Source organism: Ammospiza caudacuta, chromosome 1 (assembly GCF_027887145.1).
Source record: "Ammospiza caudacuta isolate bAmmCau1 chromosome 1, bAmmCau1.pri, whole genome shotgun sequence".
Lineage (NCBI taxonomy): Eukaryota > Metazoa > Chordata > Aves > Passeriformes > Passerellidae > Ammospiza > Ammospiza caudacuta.
Window position 1 is genome coordinate 90,375,838 of NC_080593.1, and position 15,227 is coordinate 90,391,064.

Here is a 15,227-nt window from a genome sequence, read left to right on the forward strand (position 1 = left end):
CCAAGGAACTGGTCACCAGTCTTAGTGAAACATTTTTTTCTCAGTGGTATACACACAGTTCTTCCACTCATCTCTTTGGTAGCTTGTGCTCTTTGTTAATAAATAACAAGGTAATGCTTGGTCATGTAGAATCCTGTCCCCACTGAAATGCAAAGAAAAACTCACAGAGAATTCAGTGAAACAATCAGCTTGAGAATCTTTTTATTCTATGCTCTCCTTTGCTTGTTTAAATACTCCTAATTTCTGTGTTAGAAATGGACCATCTTTTTTACCAATGCTACAAACAGTACATGGCTTTTCTGTTCATAAACGAAAGTATGTTCTCCTGTTTCCAAGGAAGATATTTTTGCATTTATTTCCCATAACCCATCTATTCGTTTCTGAAAGAACAGCATCTTTCATTAAGACTCAAGATGATCAAATGGATTGGGACAAATTTGTATTTATTTTATACTGACAGAGCCTTGGAGGTTCAAGACTAGGCCTACATATTCTAATGAAACTTCAGATATACAAAACCTGAAGTTGTACCATGGACTGAAATATAGTTGCTTGCCCATAGCAACTGAAACAGAATACTCTCACCCCTAGCAAAAGGTCCTTCTAAGAATTTGTTTTGTGGAAGTAATTATTTCTGAAAGCTAGAACTGAGAAGAATGGAAGTAGTTTTTAAGATAAAACTGCCAGACGTGCTAAGTGATCAGATAGGAACTACTGGACATGGGAGATTCCCAAGCCTTGTCATCACTGAGAGCCTTGCTCCCTGTAGTGCCCTTTCAGCAATTACTGTGAGATTGACAGTTACAATGAAAATGTAAAAAACAGTAAGATCTTAAAAATCTGGGGGGATGGGTGTCCCAGATTTGTGTCACTGCTGGCAAAAAAGCTGTATCTCATTTGGGAACCTACACATCATGCTGGTATGGCTGTCTCAGCCACAGGAAGAGGGGTGACCTAAACCTGCATATTAAGAGAATATTACAATAATTTTGTTACAAAATAGAAAACTGCAGTGAGCCCTTTCGTGCCCATTCTCACAGAGCTGCTTCTCTACATTGTATGTACAGAGGTGCAGATATCTCATAGTCCCAAATGGACACAAGCAGCTTTGCCAAAAGCACTCACACAGCTGTGTCAAGTGTAAAGGTCTACTCAACACTGGCCAGAAGAACTGTAGATTTGTAAAGCACATACCACTGGAGGATTTGCACTCCTCTCTGGACAGTATCTGTTCTCAGGTCAGTGTGTACAAGAGTGCAGAATGCCATCTTGAAAGAGCAGTTGGAAGAGAAATAAAAAAGGGAAATGAGATACAGGAAAAGCACAGTTTGAAAATAAACCTGGGAAGGGGCCTCACAGGATTGAGGAACTTTGTGGCTATTAAGGCACTGACTTCACTGGGAATAAGGCTGTGACTGAAGAATAACAGACCAATGAATGTTGGAAGGGACCCACAAAAGTCTTCAGTCTCACCTCCTGAATCAAGCAGATTGCATTGGACCAGATTACACAGGGCCTTGCCCAGGCTGGGTTCTGACACTTTTAAGGATGGTGATTCTCTGGGTGCCTCTTTCAATGTCCAGCCATCGCCATGGTAATTTTTTTTCCTCACATTGAGTAGGAATTTGATATTGTAGCTTGCTTTCTTTATTGTACACTACAGTAAGACTTCCCTGTCAAGTCTTTTCTTCTTAAGAACAAATGTAGTTCTCTCATCTCTCCTCATGTGTCCTGTGCTCTGGTCCCCTGACCAGCTTGGTGGCCCTGCATTGAATTCACCTCAGTGTGTCCTTGTCTGTCTTATACTAGGAGCCCAAAAGAGGCCACAACCCTGCAGGCATGCTCTCACAGACAGGATGACAAAGAGCCATTTGCCCCAGCCTGCTGGCTGCCCTCCTGCTAATACAGTCCAGCCTTTGATTAAGCAGGGTGCACTCAAATTCATTTAGGTTGAAGTTTTGAGTTAGGACCATTAGGACTTTTTCTGCAAAGTCAGTTTTAAGGTAGGAAGATTTTGTCCAGCTTGTCCTGCTGCATGGGCTTTTTCCATCACAGACATGGGGCTTTTCTTCTGACTTCATTCTACTCCCTGGGCTTTCTCCCAGCCCAGTTTTCCAGCCTGTCCAGCAGTGTATTGACTGTTCTCCTCAGTCAGGTGTTGTGTGCAGACTTGCAGAGAGCATAAAGGAACGGTGTGCCAGAGTTCCTTGAAGTAGGTAACTTTGTCTCACTGGAAAGTCTTCATGTCTGGTGTGCAGGATGTGATGAGTTGCAAGCACAAACAGCTTCGTGTTTTGAGCTTATAAACAACTGGCAAAAATAACTCAAGGTCACTGCAGGTAGTTCTTTCCTGCAGAGTGAAGTCAGTACCACTTTATCACGAGTCCATCACTGGATAGAGTGTTGGAGGACAAAAATTTCAAAAATTCTACACTTTGGACTGTGTTCCAGGATGGATCACACTGAAGTGTGTGGGCTGGGTGGGGGGAAGTGCTGTATCATACATCTGAGACAGCTCAGCCATCTGAGGCAGTCTTTAACTGTAGAATTAGTTTTCACAAGCTTAGTATAGAAGAGGAGTTTATTTTCCTTTAGCTGGTCTCTCCATCACATGATTTCCAGTCTGATGTCGCAGATGCATGATTTGTGTAACATGTCCAGACTATTAATTTTGGTGTTAATAGTTTCATTTTTGCTATCTGTTGGTTTTATTCACCAAGATTTTAACCCTTGGGATGTTGCCAGAACTGCCACATTGTTCCCCTACTGTATGTTCACAGCCTCACTTCTCAGTAGTTTCTTTCCTTTGGTGGAAGATTGTAGGAGGCCAGTAGCAATTCCCAAATCCTTAAAAAGTGATTAGCAATTATTGTTCTCTAAGTGCTTAATAGGGAGATTAAGACAGGCCACCAGGTGTTTACACAATAACACTTGGTAGCGTGGAAATTCAGGTCTCACTGTTACAAGGCATAAAGAGGGTAAATACCTGCCCTTGGAGAAACCAGCAATTATTTTGATGCTTGTATTACACCTCATTTTCTCCACTAGCTTGTGCAGTTCTGTTATTTCTTAACTTTTCATTCCCTGGTAGGGATTTGTCTGTGTTTATAGTAGACGGATGGATCTGTAACCATGAGATTGGTTTCTGTTAAAAGTGTTTTCTTGCACGATCACTTGGCTGCAAAGCTGCATTTTTAGTCCATCCCTTTGTATCTAACATGGCATATTTGTATACAGCAACAATGGAAGGGAGCTATGCTTCACACTGAAGGTTTGAAATAAATGATAGTGAAATAGCTTAGGAACAGCACAAATGCTCTTCTGTAACAAATCGTATCATTCACGGTGTCTCTTTTTTTTCTGTTGCAGGAGGTTGGAAGCATTATCGGAAAGGTCAGAAAATAACTTTATATTCATGTCAAACTATTGTATATCATTTCTCTTTTCTTAACCCAGCCTAACGGGGTTTTTTTATGCTTCTTTAACAGAAAGGTGAGACAGTGAAGAAGATGAGGGAGGAGGTAAGACAAGCTTTGATGTCTTCACTTGCTTCCTTTCCAGCTCAGAAACAGTGAGTTCAGCATGTGCAGACCGATGCTGCCATCAAGTGGGCTGATCGTTCAACATCCCTGTTCTTTGCAAGCACTGGGGTATAAATATGCTGGCCTAAATTAAACATTGTTGTTAATGTAACCTCCTTATCGCTGCAGCAGTCTGGAGTCTTTCATTCCCCTAGCGATGTGCCTGCTGCTGCCTTATCTCAGAACAGCTCACAGCATGGTTCTGTGCATCAGACCCACTGTATCTTTCATTAGCATATCAACATCAGTCTTGCACATGGCTTGGCCTCCTGGTAGAGTTTCCAAAAATCTGAAACCCAGTGTTAGACTGACACACATCAAGTTTGAGGGTAGATACAAGCTTCAGCAGAGCTGGAGCCAGACGTGTATAAGCCAGAGCATCTCTCAGCCATGTCTTGGCAAAGCCTTAGCTTTTCCTCATTTGCAGCTGTGAGTAGGATGTGGGCAGAGTAGACCTGCACACCTGCCATTCCAATCCTTTGAAAAGGCTAAAGACAAATAGAATTTAAACAGGGCACTGCATAAATCTCAGCCTCCCCAATGTCTGCAGGCTTCTTTCCCTGCCACAGAGCAAGCTGTGCTATCTTCAGAGGAGTGTGCTCAGGTGGAAGCTGCGGACCCACACTGGTCCGGCAAGGCAGCACATCCTACCTGGAGATCCATGTCATTTTTCTGCTTTGAAGCCACCACTAAAAGTATAAGTCAGAAGAGAAATCCTACTGTTTTAAACTTTAGGAGTGCAGTGTATAGAGGATGCCTCAAGGAAAGTCAGTTTGGCTCTAGTAAAGCTGCAGTACATTACTGTGTCAGCTGCTTTGTTGTTTTCTATTCTGATAGAAGGTCTGTGGCAGGGAAATGTCAAAGTATTTTAGTAAAGAAAATGGCAGACATCCATCTTTAAATATACACAATATGGATTTCATTGTCAGGCTGACTGAGTTCTGAGCTCCTTTTTTGATGACATGTTTTCACCCATATTTTCACATGTTTGGTAAGACTTAAAGAAAAAAATATAAGAAAAAATTTTTGCAGTGTACTAGGTGAACTTAATTAAACACATTTTAGTGTAATTATTAATTATGATCATGAGCATATATCTTTGTATATAAATTGTATGCACAGAAGGGAAGCCATCATTGGACAGTGCTCCTGACTTCTGAGTAAAACATCTTAGAGAATACCTATGATGCTTGGTCTGTCTTTCAAGATAAATATCAAATGTTCTTCCAGTCTTGCACCCCTGCTGTCATGGATCCGTGGTCATAAGACACTTTATTGTTTTCGGGTTTTTTTAATAATGGAATTGTATGCATCTTTGTATCAGCACAGGACTAAGAGGCTGTATCTCCACATGATGAAAACTTGGTCACTCTTTAAATTATTACCTTTTTCAGTACTTCTTTTAAAGCAAAATGCAACGTTTATTTTGACTTCCCTGGCAGATGTGGCAGCGTGCACGCCATCTTTATGGTGTGAAATGTAGCTCTGTCTTTGGGGAAATGTCAGAGAAAATTCTGTCATTGAGGAAATGTCAGAGACAACTTCAGGCCTACAGAAAAGTACAGAACTCTCAGTTCTGTGCCCAGGTCTGTGGCAGGAAAATTTCTCTATCAGTAGTGTTGAGCCTTGGTTTTTTCCATGCTGTGTGGGGGTGCTGCTATGTGGGGAAGCACAGTCTCTTGCAGTAGAGCAGCAGCATGGGGTGGGTAAGGGCTGGACACAGCACATCAGCAGCTGAGAGGTGACCCTGCAGGCAAAGGGCCAAACTAACCCAGCTTGTCTCACACTGGCTTCAGGCCCTGATCCCCAAGAAGGTCAGTGCCTGTGGATGAGTTGAGGCTCCAGAGTCTTGTTAGGCTCCATTCACACATTTCCAGGACTGAAATCTCAGAGAATGCGTAGGGTGGCTCTTATGTGAAGCTGATTTGATCATTACTACACTAAAGATCCTCTTCAATATATATTAAATATGTATATAAATTTCTAAATATATAAAAACCCCTGGTAGAGACATTTTCTCTGCACTACCACAGTGACATAGAGAACCGAGTATACTTGAGAGCAGCCTGACTTCTCTAAGTCACTTCTGGTTTTCTGACTCCATCCAACAGGCTCCTTGCCCTATGGACACAGTACTGTTGGTGTTTCCTGTCCTACCACTAGTCCTTTAAAGGGATGCTTAGTGCATATTGCCTGGCTGCCTTCACATGAGGCACATCTGCAAGGAGCAAGGCCCCAGCAGAGAGGCAGAGAAGCCAAGCCTCACCTTTGGGGCTCCAAACCAGAGAGGTTCATCACTCCTGGGAAGTGCTGGTGCTCCCTGGAGACAACCACCTTCTCTTAAATTCTGCAGCTCCAGTCCTACTTAAGGTTAATCCTGAAGGAAAGAAGGAAAAAGGCTTGATTATGCAATTATTTGCAACTTTGAGTTACAGAGGTGCTATTTGCATGCTGCAAAGAAGGCTACAGAAGTATTTACCCAGACAGAATCCGGCTTCCTGCAGTTACATGAATTTTTGGAATGTGATCAGGTTATGCTGAAATTATATGATGTTGGGTCTGCAGTTGCAAGGGAGGGAATTAGATGCCTCAAGGTATTCCTTCTCAAACTATATTCCTAATCCTACTTTGTTTGCTCCCTGGGAAGTATAACTTTGAAAAATATTTGTTCCTTTTGACAGAGTGGTGCTCGAATCAATATTTCAGAAGGCACTTGTCCAGAGAGAATTGTGACAATAACAGGCCCAACAGATGCAATTTTTAAAGCTTTTTCTATGATTGCACTAAAATTTGAAGAGGTAAGCAAATAATTTTTTTTTCTCTCTTCAAGCTGAAATACAAACACTGAATTTTCTCATGTTTGCTTTAATGTTAAATAGGATTTGTTTAATGTTCTATTTAATAGCGATGAAAGTGGTTATATTTTTATAAATGTTTTTGGCAGCAATGCTGAAGAAAAATAATGGGTAAATTTACAAGATGTTTGATCATTTCTTTTGCTTTTTGGAGGCTTCAGGGAAAAGCAATTGCTTCTAGTAATGTGTGCTAATGGTAGGAAAAATGTCTTGGAAAAATTCTCTTCCCACTGTGGGTTTGATTTGAAAAGAATAATTGCCTAACTTTTAACTCTGTTTGTATGAATCCAGTTGGTATTGATGTAAATGTTATATATGTCAAAATGAATATATCATTAATTTAACTAGAATTTTTTTTTTTAAACAAGCTATATGATTACCAATTACTACATTTAAGGCTTGTCCTTTAAAACCAATTAAAGGCACTCAGAGTAAGTAATGCAGGAGTTCAATTCACTCTGTGTGAATGTAAGTGTTCTGTGCAGATCTGTATCTAAATTGCTGAGATTTCCTTCAGTTTCATGGACCAGCTACAATTAGATATGGTCACCATTTTAAAAGAGAACCTCGCAGAAAAGGCAGCAGAGTACAGAACATGAACCCTGGTCACTCTGGAGAGGATTTAACTCCCTCTACTTTTGAAAACCATATGTCTAGTCCAGGCAGCTCTCCTGTCCTCTCTGGAGAGGCAGGTGCCCCTGCAGGAAGCAGTTCCCCTTCTCCTAATGGAGGAGCTTGCCGACAGGTAGACTGAGTCACCTGCAGCTGAAGCAAAGGGCGGGGTCTCTCCAGGATGGATTGAACCAGAGGGATGTCAATCCCTTTCTTAAGAGTTCTCATTTCTCCAAGTCAGCAAGGTTAGTCTCCACATCTCCCCATAGCACAGGGAGATGGTGGAATTGATGAGAATTGTCAACATGTGCCTTTATTTACACATGGCAAATGTTCCAATTTAGAGCAACACAACTAGAAGAGAGCTCATAAGTCACCAGATGCAGTTATCTTCTAGAATCAACTATATGGCTTGGACTTGTAACTTCACAGCATGATCAAAAACTAGTCTTTTTCCTGATACTGGTCCACAATTTCAGGTCTGATAATCAGACACCTTCTTTTCGCTCCTCACCTGACTTTATTAATGAACAGCTCATGCAGCTTTGTTTCAATGCCAGTTCTGGCCATTAGTTTAGATAATTCTTGCCTTTCCATCCCTGAGGTTTCCCTTTCTAGATATGTATTTAGAAGCTGATTTTATCCCCACATACCTTTGCTTTTGCCAGAGAGAGTGATCCAAGCCCAGTCTTTCAGAGGATGCATTCCCCACCCCTCTCATGACTCTAGTAGTCCCTTTCCACCTTTTTCCAGTTATATTTTATCTTGAATGTCTGTGTTAATTGTGGACAGGTTGCAAATGAAGTTCCACAAAGGCTTATTTAACAGTATTAACAGTCCCCTATCCTACTTATCACACTGTCATATCCCTGCCACTGATGGAAATGGCTCACCTCCTCCTAGTTTAATTCTTTGCACACTCCCGTGCTTTGCCTGGTGGGTGTCCCCAGCTCCTGCTGAGGAGTTTCCACCTCTTCAGTCTTGGCAAACATTCCTGTCAGGCTCCAGACAAATGACTTTTTTTAATGCTGCAGGTGTTAATCCCATTTATATTTCTTCAGTCTTTCATGGGTTTTCAGATCTTCTGCGTGATATTCCAAACTTTCAGTATGTTGATAAAATGTCTTACTTTTGTGGCTCGGCACATTTTATAAGAATGCTTGGGGAGGTTTTTGCCAGTTATTAATGAAATAGTAATGATTTTGAGGTTTAAGCCTGCAGAACCACAAGTAATTCTATCTAACCCAATTTCTAAACCTCCTATTGTGATCTCTTTCTCCTCTTCATCTCCTACCCATCGTGGATAAATCCCTTTTTCTCCTAAGTTTAAGAGGTAGCTTGGTGCACAGTGCCATACCCTCCAGTCCAGAGAATCCTGGAGAGAGCAGTGTCTCTGCTCTCTATGGGAAAAACATGTTCCTCATCCTGTAAAATGCTGAGAGAATCATTAGCACAGATAATCCCTGCCAGTTCCCACCAAAATGAGTACCCAGTGGAAATAATGATGCATGTTTCATTCAAACATCAAACACTGCATGGCATCAGATCCCCAGCCCACCACCCAACACCACGTAGTCTTTGAAAGTGCTGTAGGTAGCAATAGGCAAAGAAAGCTGAAATTCAGGCGTCTGGCTGTATTTTGCACTTATTTGCACTTGCAGGTTTTAGAGGGTAGCCTGGGCTCTTCAAATGGGCATTAGCAAAGGAGTATTGGCAATCTCTGCAGATCAAGTACGGCTCTGAAATATCTGTATTTAGTTTTAACATAGTTGGTTTGTGGTTTATTTAAAAGAACAGCAGTAAAGAAATATGTATATATAATACATATTGTATATATAATACATTATATATATATAGATATAAAATCAGTTAGGTTTCCTATAAATCTTCCTGCCAATAAAATGAGGTAACTGTAATGCTCTGCAGGCAAAATAAAGTGCTGTTTCGAAAATTACAAATTAGCTAGCTACCAAGTGCTGTTTTTCATGCATATGCTGGAGATTTCTTCAGCATATGAAGATTCAGTCCAGCTCTGGTTATTGCAGCTATGTTGAAACAGAAGAAAAAAGGTGCATGTGTGAGACTGCTGCTTTGAGGGACTGTTTTGGTATTTGTCATGCACACCCACATGAGACCTTGAACCCTTAATTTCCACCCTACAGCTGTATACCTAGAGATAAGCAGGTGTAGGAAGTCCTGGAATGCTTTTGTAATGTTAGTAAAAATTTCAAAATATGTCAGAGAGACAAAAAAATGAGAAAGGTTGGGTTTATCTTCTGGTTTTTCTGTAGCCTTATATGACTCTGCTTTGACAGCCTTCCTAATGGAAGTTGCTTTTCAAGCAGTCTTATGATGAATTTACAAGCTAAGTAGGTATTTAAATGAATACCTAAAGTGTTCACTGCAGGGCAAAGAGTTGTTAGAAAATGACATTAACCCAGGCAGACCCCTGGAACTGCAAGAGGAGACATTTTAGTGCAGTCATTTTTGGACTGGAGGCTGAGACCCACGAAATGTAGCTGTAACTTCACTGGTGAAGCTGTAACTTCAGTGGGGCAGCTCTAGCTTTGCTTGTAGGTCTGCATAATACTCTGAAAGCACATGATACTGAAGCACTGGAAAAGCCAGCAGGCACAGCTCGGTAGTCAGACCTTCTCCAGATGAGTAAGAAAAGGAATTTTGGAATCCTTGTTCCTCTGTAAACATCTATGAAGCACTTGTTTGGCTCTAGGAAGAAGAAGAAGAGAAAAGGTGTTAAAAGCAGTTAGGGTGATACCTTTCTGACAAACATAAATTCCTGCCAGTACAACTGTGATCAATGCTGTGCTGGTCATCTCCAAGGGAGAAGCCACCTCACAGAATCCTCCTTGCTGTGGAAATTGGACAGTTTAACATTTTCTTTGAAACCAGAAAAAAATTTTTTTTTTTTTTCCTTGGAGGTGTGGTAGAATTCTGAGCTGCCAGGTTAGTTTTGGGAAGCCTTATGTGCTATGACCTGGGGATGCCAAGAGCTTCTGCTGGCTCTTCAGCACTTCCAGGCTCCCAGTTAGTCTGTCTTGGCTGAGGAGCAGCCCAGCAAGCCAGGAGAAAGCCACACAAGGTCCAGCTGTAGTGTCTGCCTGAGCCCTGGAGGAATGGATGCAATGTCACAAAAAGTTAAGAGTTAAATAAATAAGAATCTCCCACTTTGAAAGATGACTGTTCTGTGGGAAAGTCCTGAGCCATCCCTACTCAGAAGCCTACAGTTCTGAGGAGGATTTTTTTTCTGCTTGTTTCTCCTTTGTCATGTTTTTAAGCTGGAATAATTCCTGTATGCACTCCATGCTGCTGAGCCCCCATGTTTAGATGTTGCTTTTCTTAAATAGTGAGGACAAAATAAAGAGAGCAGTGGTTTCCAGTTCCTGCAAAGTGCTTTTGAAGGCAGAAATTTCAGTGAAGGCTTTGAGGCCAGGCTGCATATGATATGGAAGTAGGAGACATTATTAAGTTTCGTGCTGTGTGGCTGAACAGAATTATTCACCTACACGTGCCTCCACCTGACACAAACATGATACAGAGATGTCATCTTCCAGCTGAAAAATCAGCTTAACTTCATCTCAGATACATGGGTACTGCAAAATTCTGTTATCCCTCTGGCTTTATTTTGGATTGCAGTCTCTCACTGACACAGCCACTAAACAGAGTATGAGTTACTACTGACTGGCAGAGGAATGATTTAGTAGCTGTCTTGTCACTTGCAGCAATGCCTTGTTCCATTCAAGATTTTATTTTCTTCTCTTTTAAGCTAATTAAGGTCATACTAAGCCTTTTCTTGGATGGAAGAGTGCTGCCATCAAAACTGGGAACATACCGTAGGAGTCAGTGTTGGTGTCACAGGGCTCCCACACTGGTTCAGTGAGATGTGCAGAGTTGCTTGAAGTGCTGAGTAGTTGTGTTGTAGATTTTTTTTTTTATAATTTGGAGTCCTGATTGCACAATATTGGCAGGGTTGGTTGGTTGGTTGGTTGGTTGGTTGGTTGGTTGGTTGGGGTTTTTGTTTTTTGTTAAAGTGATAGTCTTTATAAGCATAGGAAATCACATCAGATCTGTCTGACAGAGCTCTTGTTGCATCATAAGTGACTTAATAGGAAATGCATATTTTCTCATCCCTGTCCTAGTCTTTGGTAACATTCCTGTGGAGAGTATAATAGCTGTGCTGTGCCACCTCACAGATGAGTCTTCTCAGCTCATAGCTAGTGTTACCAAAACTCTCTGAAATTCTCATGAGTTGTTGAGCAGCTGCAGTGCAGCTTGTGGCTTTTTACTTTTTCATCCTAGGTTCCCTCAAAGCATCCCACTGATCAGTGGAAAGATAAAATTTATCTTTTCCTCTGTGATGAAATCTTTAGAGGGATTACTTTATCTTGCCTACTAGATTTTGAACAAACAAAATATATTTGAAACAATTTAAACCTTGCAACAAGTTGAAGTGCTTATGGGAATGTGTAATGTAGTCTCATTGGACATTGGGATACACAGGTGTGTTTCATTACCTGGACACAGGCAATTACTGTTCTGCTGAGCTTTTTGTACTTTGGTTACATAATCATGATGGAAAATATTTTAGAAATTGTGTAGTACAATACATAACTATTGTATACAAATATTTATGGACCTGCTACAAAAGAGAATTTAAATCTAGAGGGCAGCAGAAGATTTATCAAAATCATCTGATTTTCTCTGCTTCAGATTACTCACATGTTCTTTGTCATTCCTTGTTTTAACCATTTTCCTTTGAATACAATCTGGGAAGAGACATGAAATGTAGAGATATATTACACAGTATAAATTTTCTAACTGAGGTGGTGGAAAAGAGACCAAAACAGACTGAAACAGGTTTTGGAAGCCTGTGAGTCCAAAATCCTCTTTGCCTTTTCCATCTGTTTTGGCTGGTTTAGTGGCAGACCCCACCTCCTCCTCCTAGTCCTGCCCTCTGGTGCCACAGCAAGGATCTTACAATGCCAGACATCCGAAGGGTTCCTCTGGCACAGGCAGCTTCAAGCTTACAGTGTAGCACCGGCAGAGCTGTGGTGGGCTTTCCTTACCACAAAAACCAGCCACAGCTGGTTGCACACTCCCCAGGTCTCCACAGACTGCCTGGGCATTTGCTGTGAGCCCTTCAGTGCTCACCAGGAGTGACAAATGCCCCGCTAATGCTGGCTGGCACTGTGATTACAGGACATCAACGCTTCGATGACAAACAGCTCGGTGACAAGCAAACCGCCCGTAACACTGCGGCTCGTCGTCCCAGCAAGTCAGTGTGGATCCCTCATAGGAAAAGGAGGTTCCAAAATCAAGGAAATCAGGGAGGTAAGTCTTGGGATGTGTGGTGGGGACACTGGCTAGCTCAGCACCCTGCTGCAGTGTGCCCTGCCAGCATCACCCACTGCACTTTGCTGATCACACCAACATGAGCATGTGTCAAAAAGCCTTGGTCTGGGAGAAGCAGGGGGTCCAGCACAGCTGCATTTGTACTTTTCTGGACACTAAAGACCACATGTGAAATAGAGAAACAGCTTTACAGTGTATAAAGTCTTTCATGCACAATTAAGCAAAACAACAGTGGCAAATGGCTTTTCAAGTTTCTTTTCCAGCACAGGTCCCTGCCCATCAATACTCAAGGGACCCCAAGTCAAAGAGTTGCAGCCATTTCCAAGTTAGTTACCACCCCTACAGTCAGAGAAAAGCCCAAGCAGCACTGGGGATTCCAATCTAATAGACCTACTTTCTAGAAAAGTGTGATTTTCATGCTCCTTCTCTGTTTCTCCTTAATGTCACTGGGCCACAGGTGACCTGATTTGATGCATTCCAAACACATGCAGAATTTTTCTTAGTCCAGAATTTATCTAGAGGTATTCATTCAGGGTGCTAGGAGCCACTCTTTTGTCTAACCAAAAAATGCAAAAAGTACCATACAGTGCCTGTTTTAACTCTTCCATGCATGATTGATAACAATACAGCCCATGCCAAGCCAAGGATCTAGTGTTTGTAACCACTCATACAAGAAAATCAGGTACATGCTCAGTTTTATAGAGAAAATCTGAATAGGACATTTCAGAAAAATGGATTGTTATTCTGGAGGACAATATTCATTCCAACATGGGATGAAGTGTTGAATACTAAGATAACATGTTGATCACTTTTTTTTAATTTGCATCAAAATGTATTATTAATTAATTAATTAATGTCAAAACAAAAGCTTTTGACAGGTTCTACGAAGTTGAAACTCTGTTTTTTTTAAAGTAAAATGTGGATCCAAGACAGTAGGTTTAAGGAGCTTTTAAGTTGATTTCTTAGTTATGTTAAAATAGAAGCAGGCATGAGTGTGAACTGTGTGCTAGTGATTGCTTAGCTCTAGGTTTTACAGCTGTCCATATTTTGGATTTTATATTAAATATTGGTAACTTCACTCAGAGCACTGTGAGAATGTGCCCAAGACATAGGTTTTTAAAGGTGAGATTGGTCTGTTGGCTAAATAAGTGACTGAAGTGATTGTCCTGGTGAGCATAGTTTCAGGAGCAATTGCCTGTAGTCTGGTACAAGGAAGTAAAAGGATAGGTTTTGGCCAAATAGGTGTTTTGATAAGGTTAATGTAGCAAGAAGTCACACTGCACATCTTCCTAAGCATAAGGATAATGGACAAAATATTACTTGTTTTTTGATACTGATAAATGACCAAAGTCAGAGAATAAACAAGATCAGCACTGGGAGTAAATGCATAAATCACTCTGGTACTTGGCAGTCTTTTGTGCTGGATGCACAGATACCCAGGAATGTGCATTAAAAAGCAAATACCAGGAAAGAGGGGGAAATCAAGGAGCATCCAGCCCAAGATGTGATCTAATGTAATCATCACACAACATACTGGACAGTTGCAAAAGGAGGGGTCTTTTGTGTTCAGTCATGCACCCAGAAACAGTAGGGTTACAGTACTATTTTTGAGATAAGATTATGAAAAAAAAGAAAGTAAAAGCATGAGGGATTAATCAAATTACAGTGAAGTTCCAAAATCTGTTATGGGGCATGGAATTGATACTTTGGCCTTAAACAGCACTAGTGAACAGAAGATGAAATCAGTACATTAATCAGTCTTTGGAAAGAAGGATAACATGTGTTGTGTATAACTAGCAGGAAAACAAATTAACTCCTTGCTGACTGACACAAAGGCAATGGTTACTGAAAATACTTGTATTTTAAAGCCCAAATGCTGCATTGCATAACAGTCAGGAATAGATCTTTTGTGCAATATGTTAAAGAGCTTGGTCAACATCAAATGCCTGTGTTTTTCTCTATTCACTGAAAAGGTCTTCTGTGTTTGTTTAGTAATGTCAAGGGTTGTTTGGGCTTCCTTTTTTTTTTTTTTAAACTAAAACACACTAGTGCCAAGATGAAATTTACAAAACAGTGCAAAAAAGAATCCCAAAAGTGGCTCATTACTTTCTTGGTTTCATTAATGAGCTAAAAGTTAATTTAATCAACACTAATTATGATTTAGAAGTGCTTCTGTACCATATAGCATAAGGAAGCCTGAATTTCAACAAGAGACACAAGTCAGCCATCAGTAGATTAAAGAGCCATTTATCAGGAGATTAAAGAGTGACTCATTTGATTAGCTGAGCTTCTTCAATTATTGGGGTTTGTTTCTTCTTATTTTTTTATTATTGAAGAGTACTTCATTTCGCCCTTTTCACTTTTTAGTCAGCATTGAAACTGTCAGTCTTTGAGAGGGTTAAAATGCTTCTCATGAAGTTTAGGTCTCATCTGCTGAGGACTAACCTCCCTGGGGTGGTAGTGTTGGCAGGCTGGCTTGAATGACCAAATCCATGTCCAGGGTAGGAGTTTCCATACGGGCTCTACCGCATCCAGCAAAGAAAGGACAAAAAGTTTAGGGGTGCACCCCCTCTGTTGTCTCAGTGAATGACTGGAGAGGTGCCATTGCCTGCATGGCAATGACAGTGTCTTTGCCCTGTCTCTGCTCAAGTCCACAGGAGCGCAGGTGCAGGTGGCAGGGGACATGCTGCCCAACTCGACGGAGCGCGCCGTGACCATATCCGGCACTCCCGACGCCATCATCCAGTGCGTCAAGCAGATCTGCGTGGTGATGCTGGAGGTGAGTGGGCACCCTGCGCATCCCTTCTCA

General features: G+C 41.3%; 1 protein-coding gene across 2 annotated transcripts in view; it reads left to right on the top strand.

The window, feature by feature from the left end:
- Positions 1-15,227, top strand: part of LOC131568899 (poly(rC)-binding protein 3-like) — a 496,267-nt gene that overhangs the window by 444,783 nt on the left and 36,257 nt on the right. For both annotated transcript variants that reach the window (XM_058821076.1, XM_058821067.1), the window contains exons 7-11: positions 3,370-3,393; positions 3,489-3,521; positions 6,263-6,379; positions 12,266-12,397; positions 15,069-15,197. In XM_058821076.1, the coding sequence (XP_058677059.1) occupies positions 3,370-3,393; positions 3,489-3,521; positions 6,263-6,379; positions 12,266-12,397; positions 15,069-15,197 (435 nt within the window). The remainder of the gene's footprint in view (positions 1-3,369; positions 3,394-3,488; positions 3,522-6,262; positions 6,380-12,265; positions 12,398-15,068; positions 15,198-15,227) is intronic.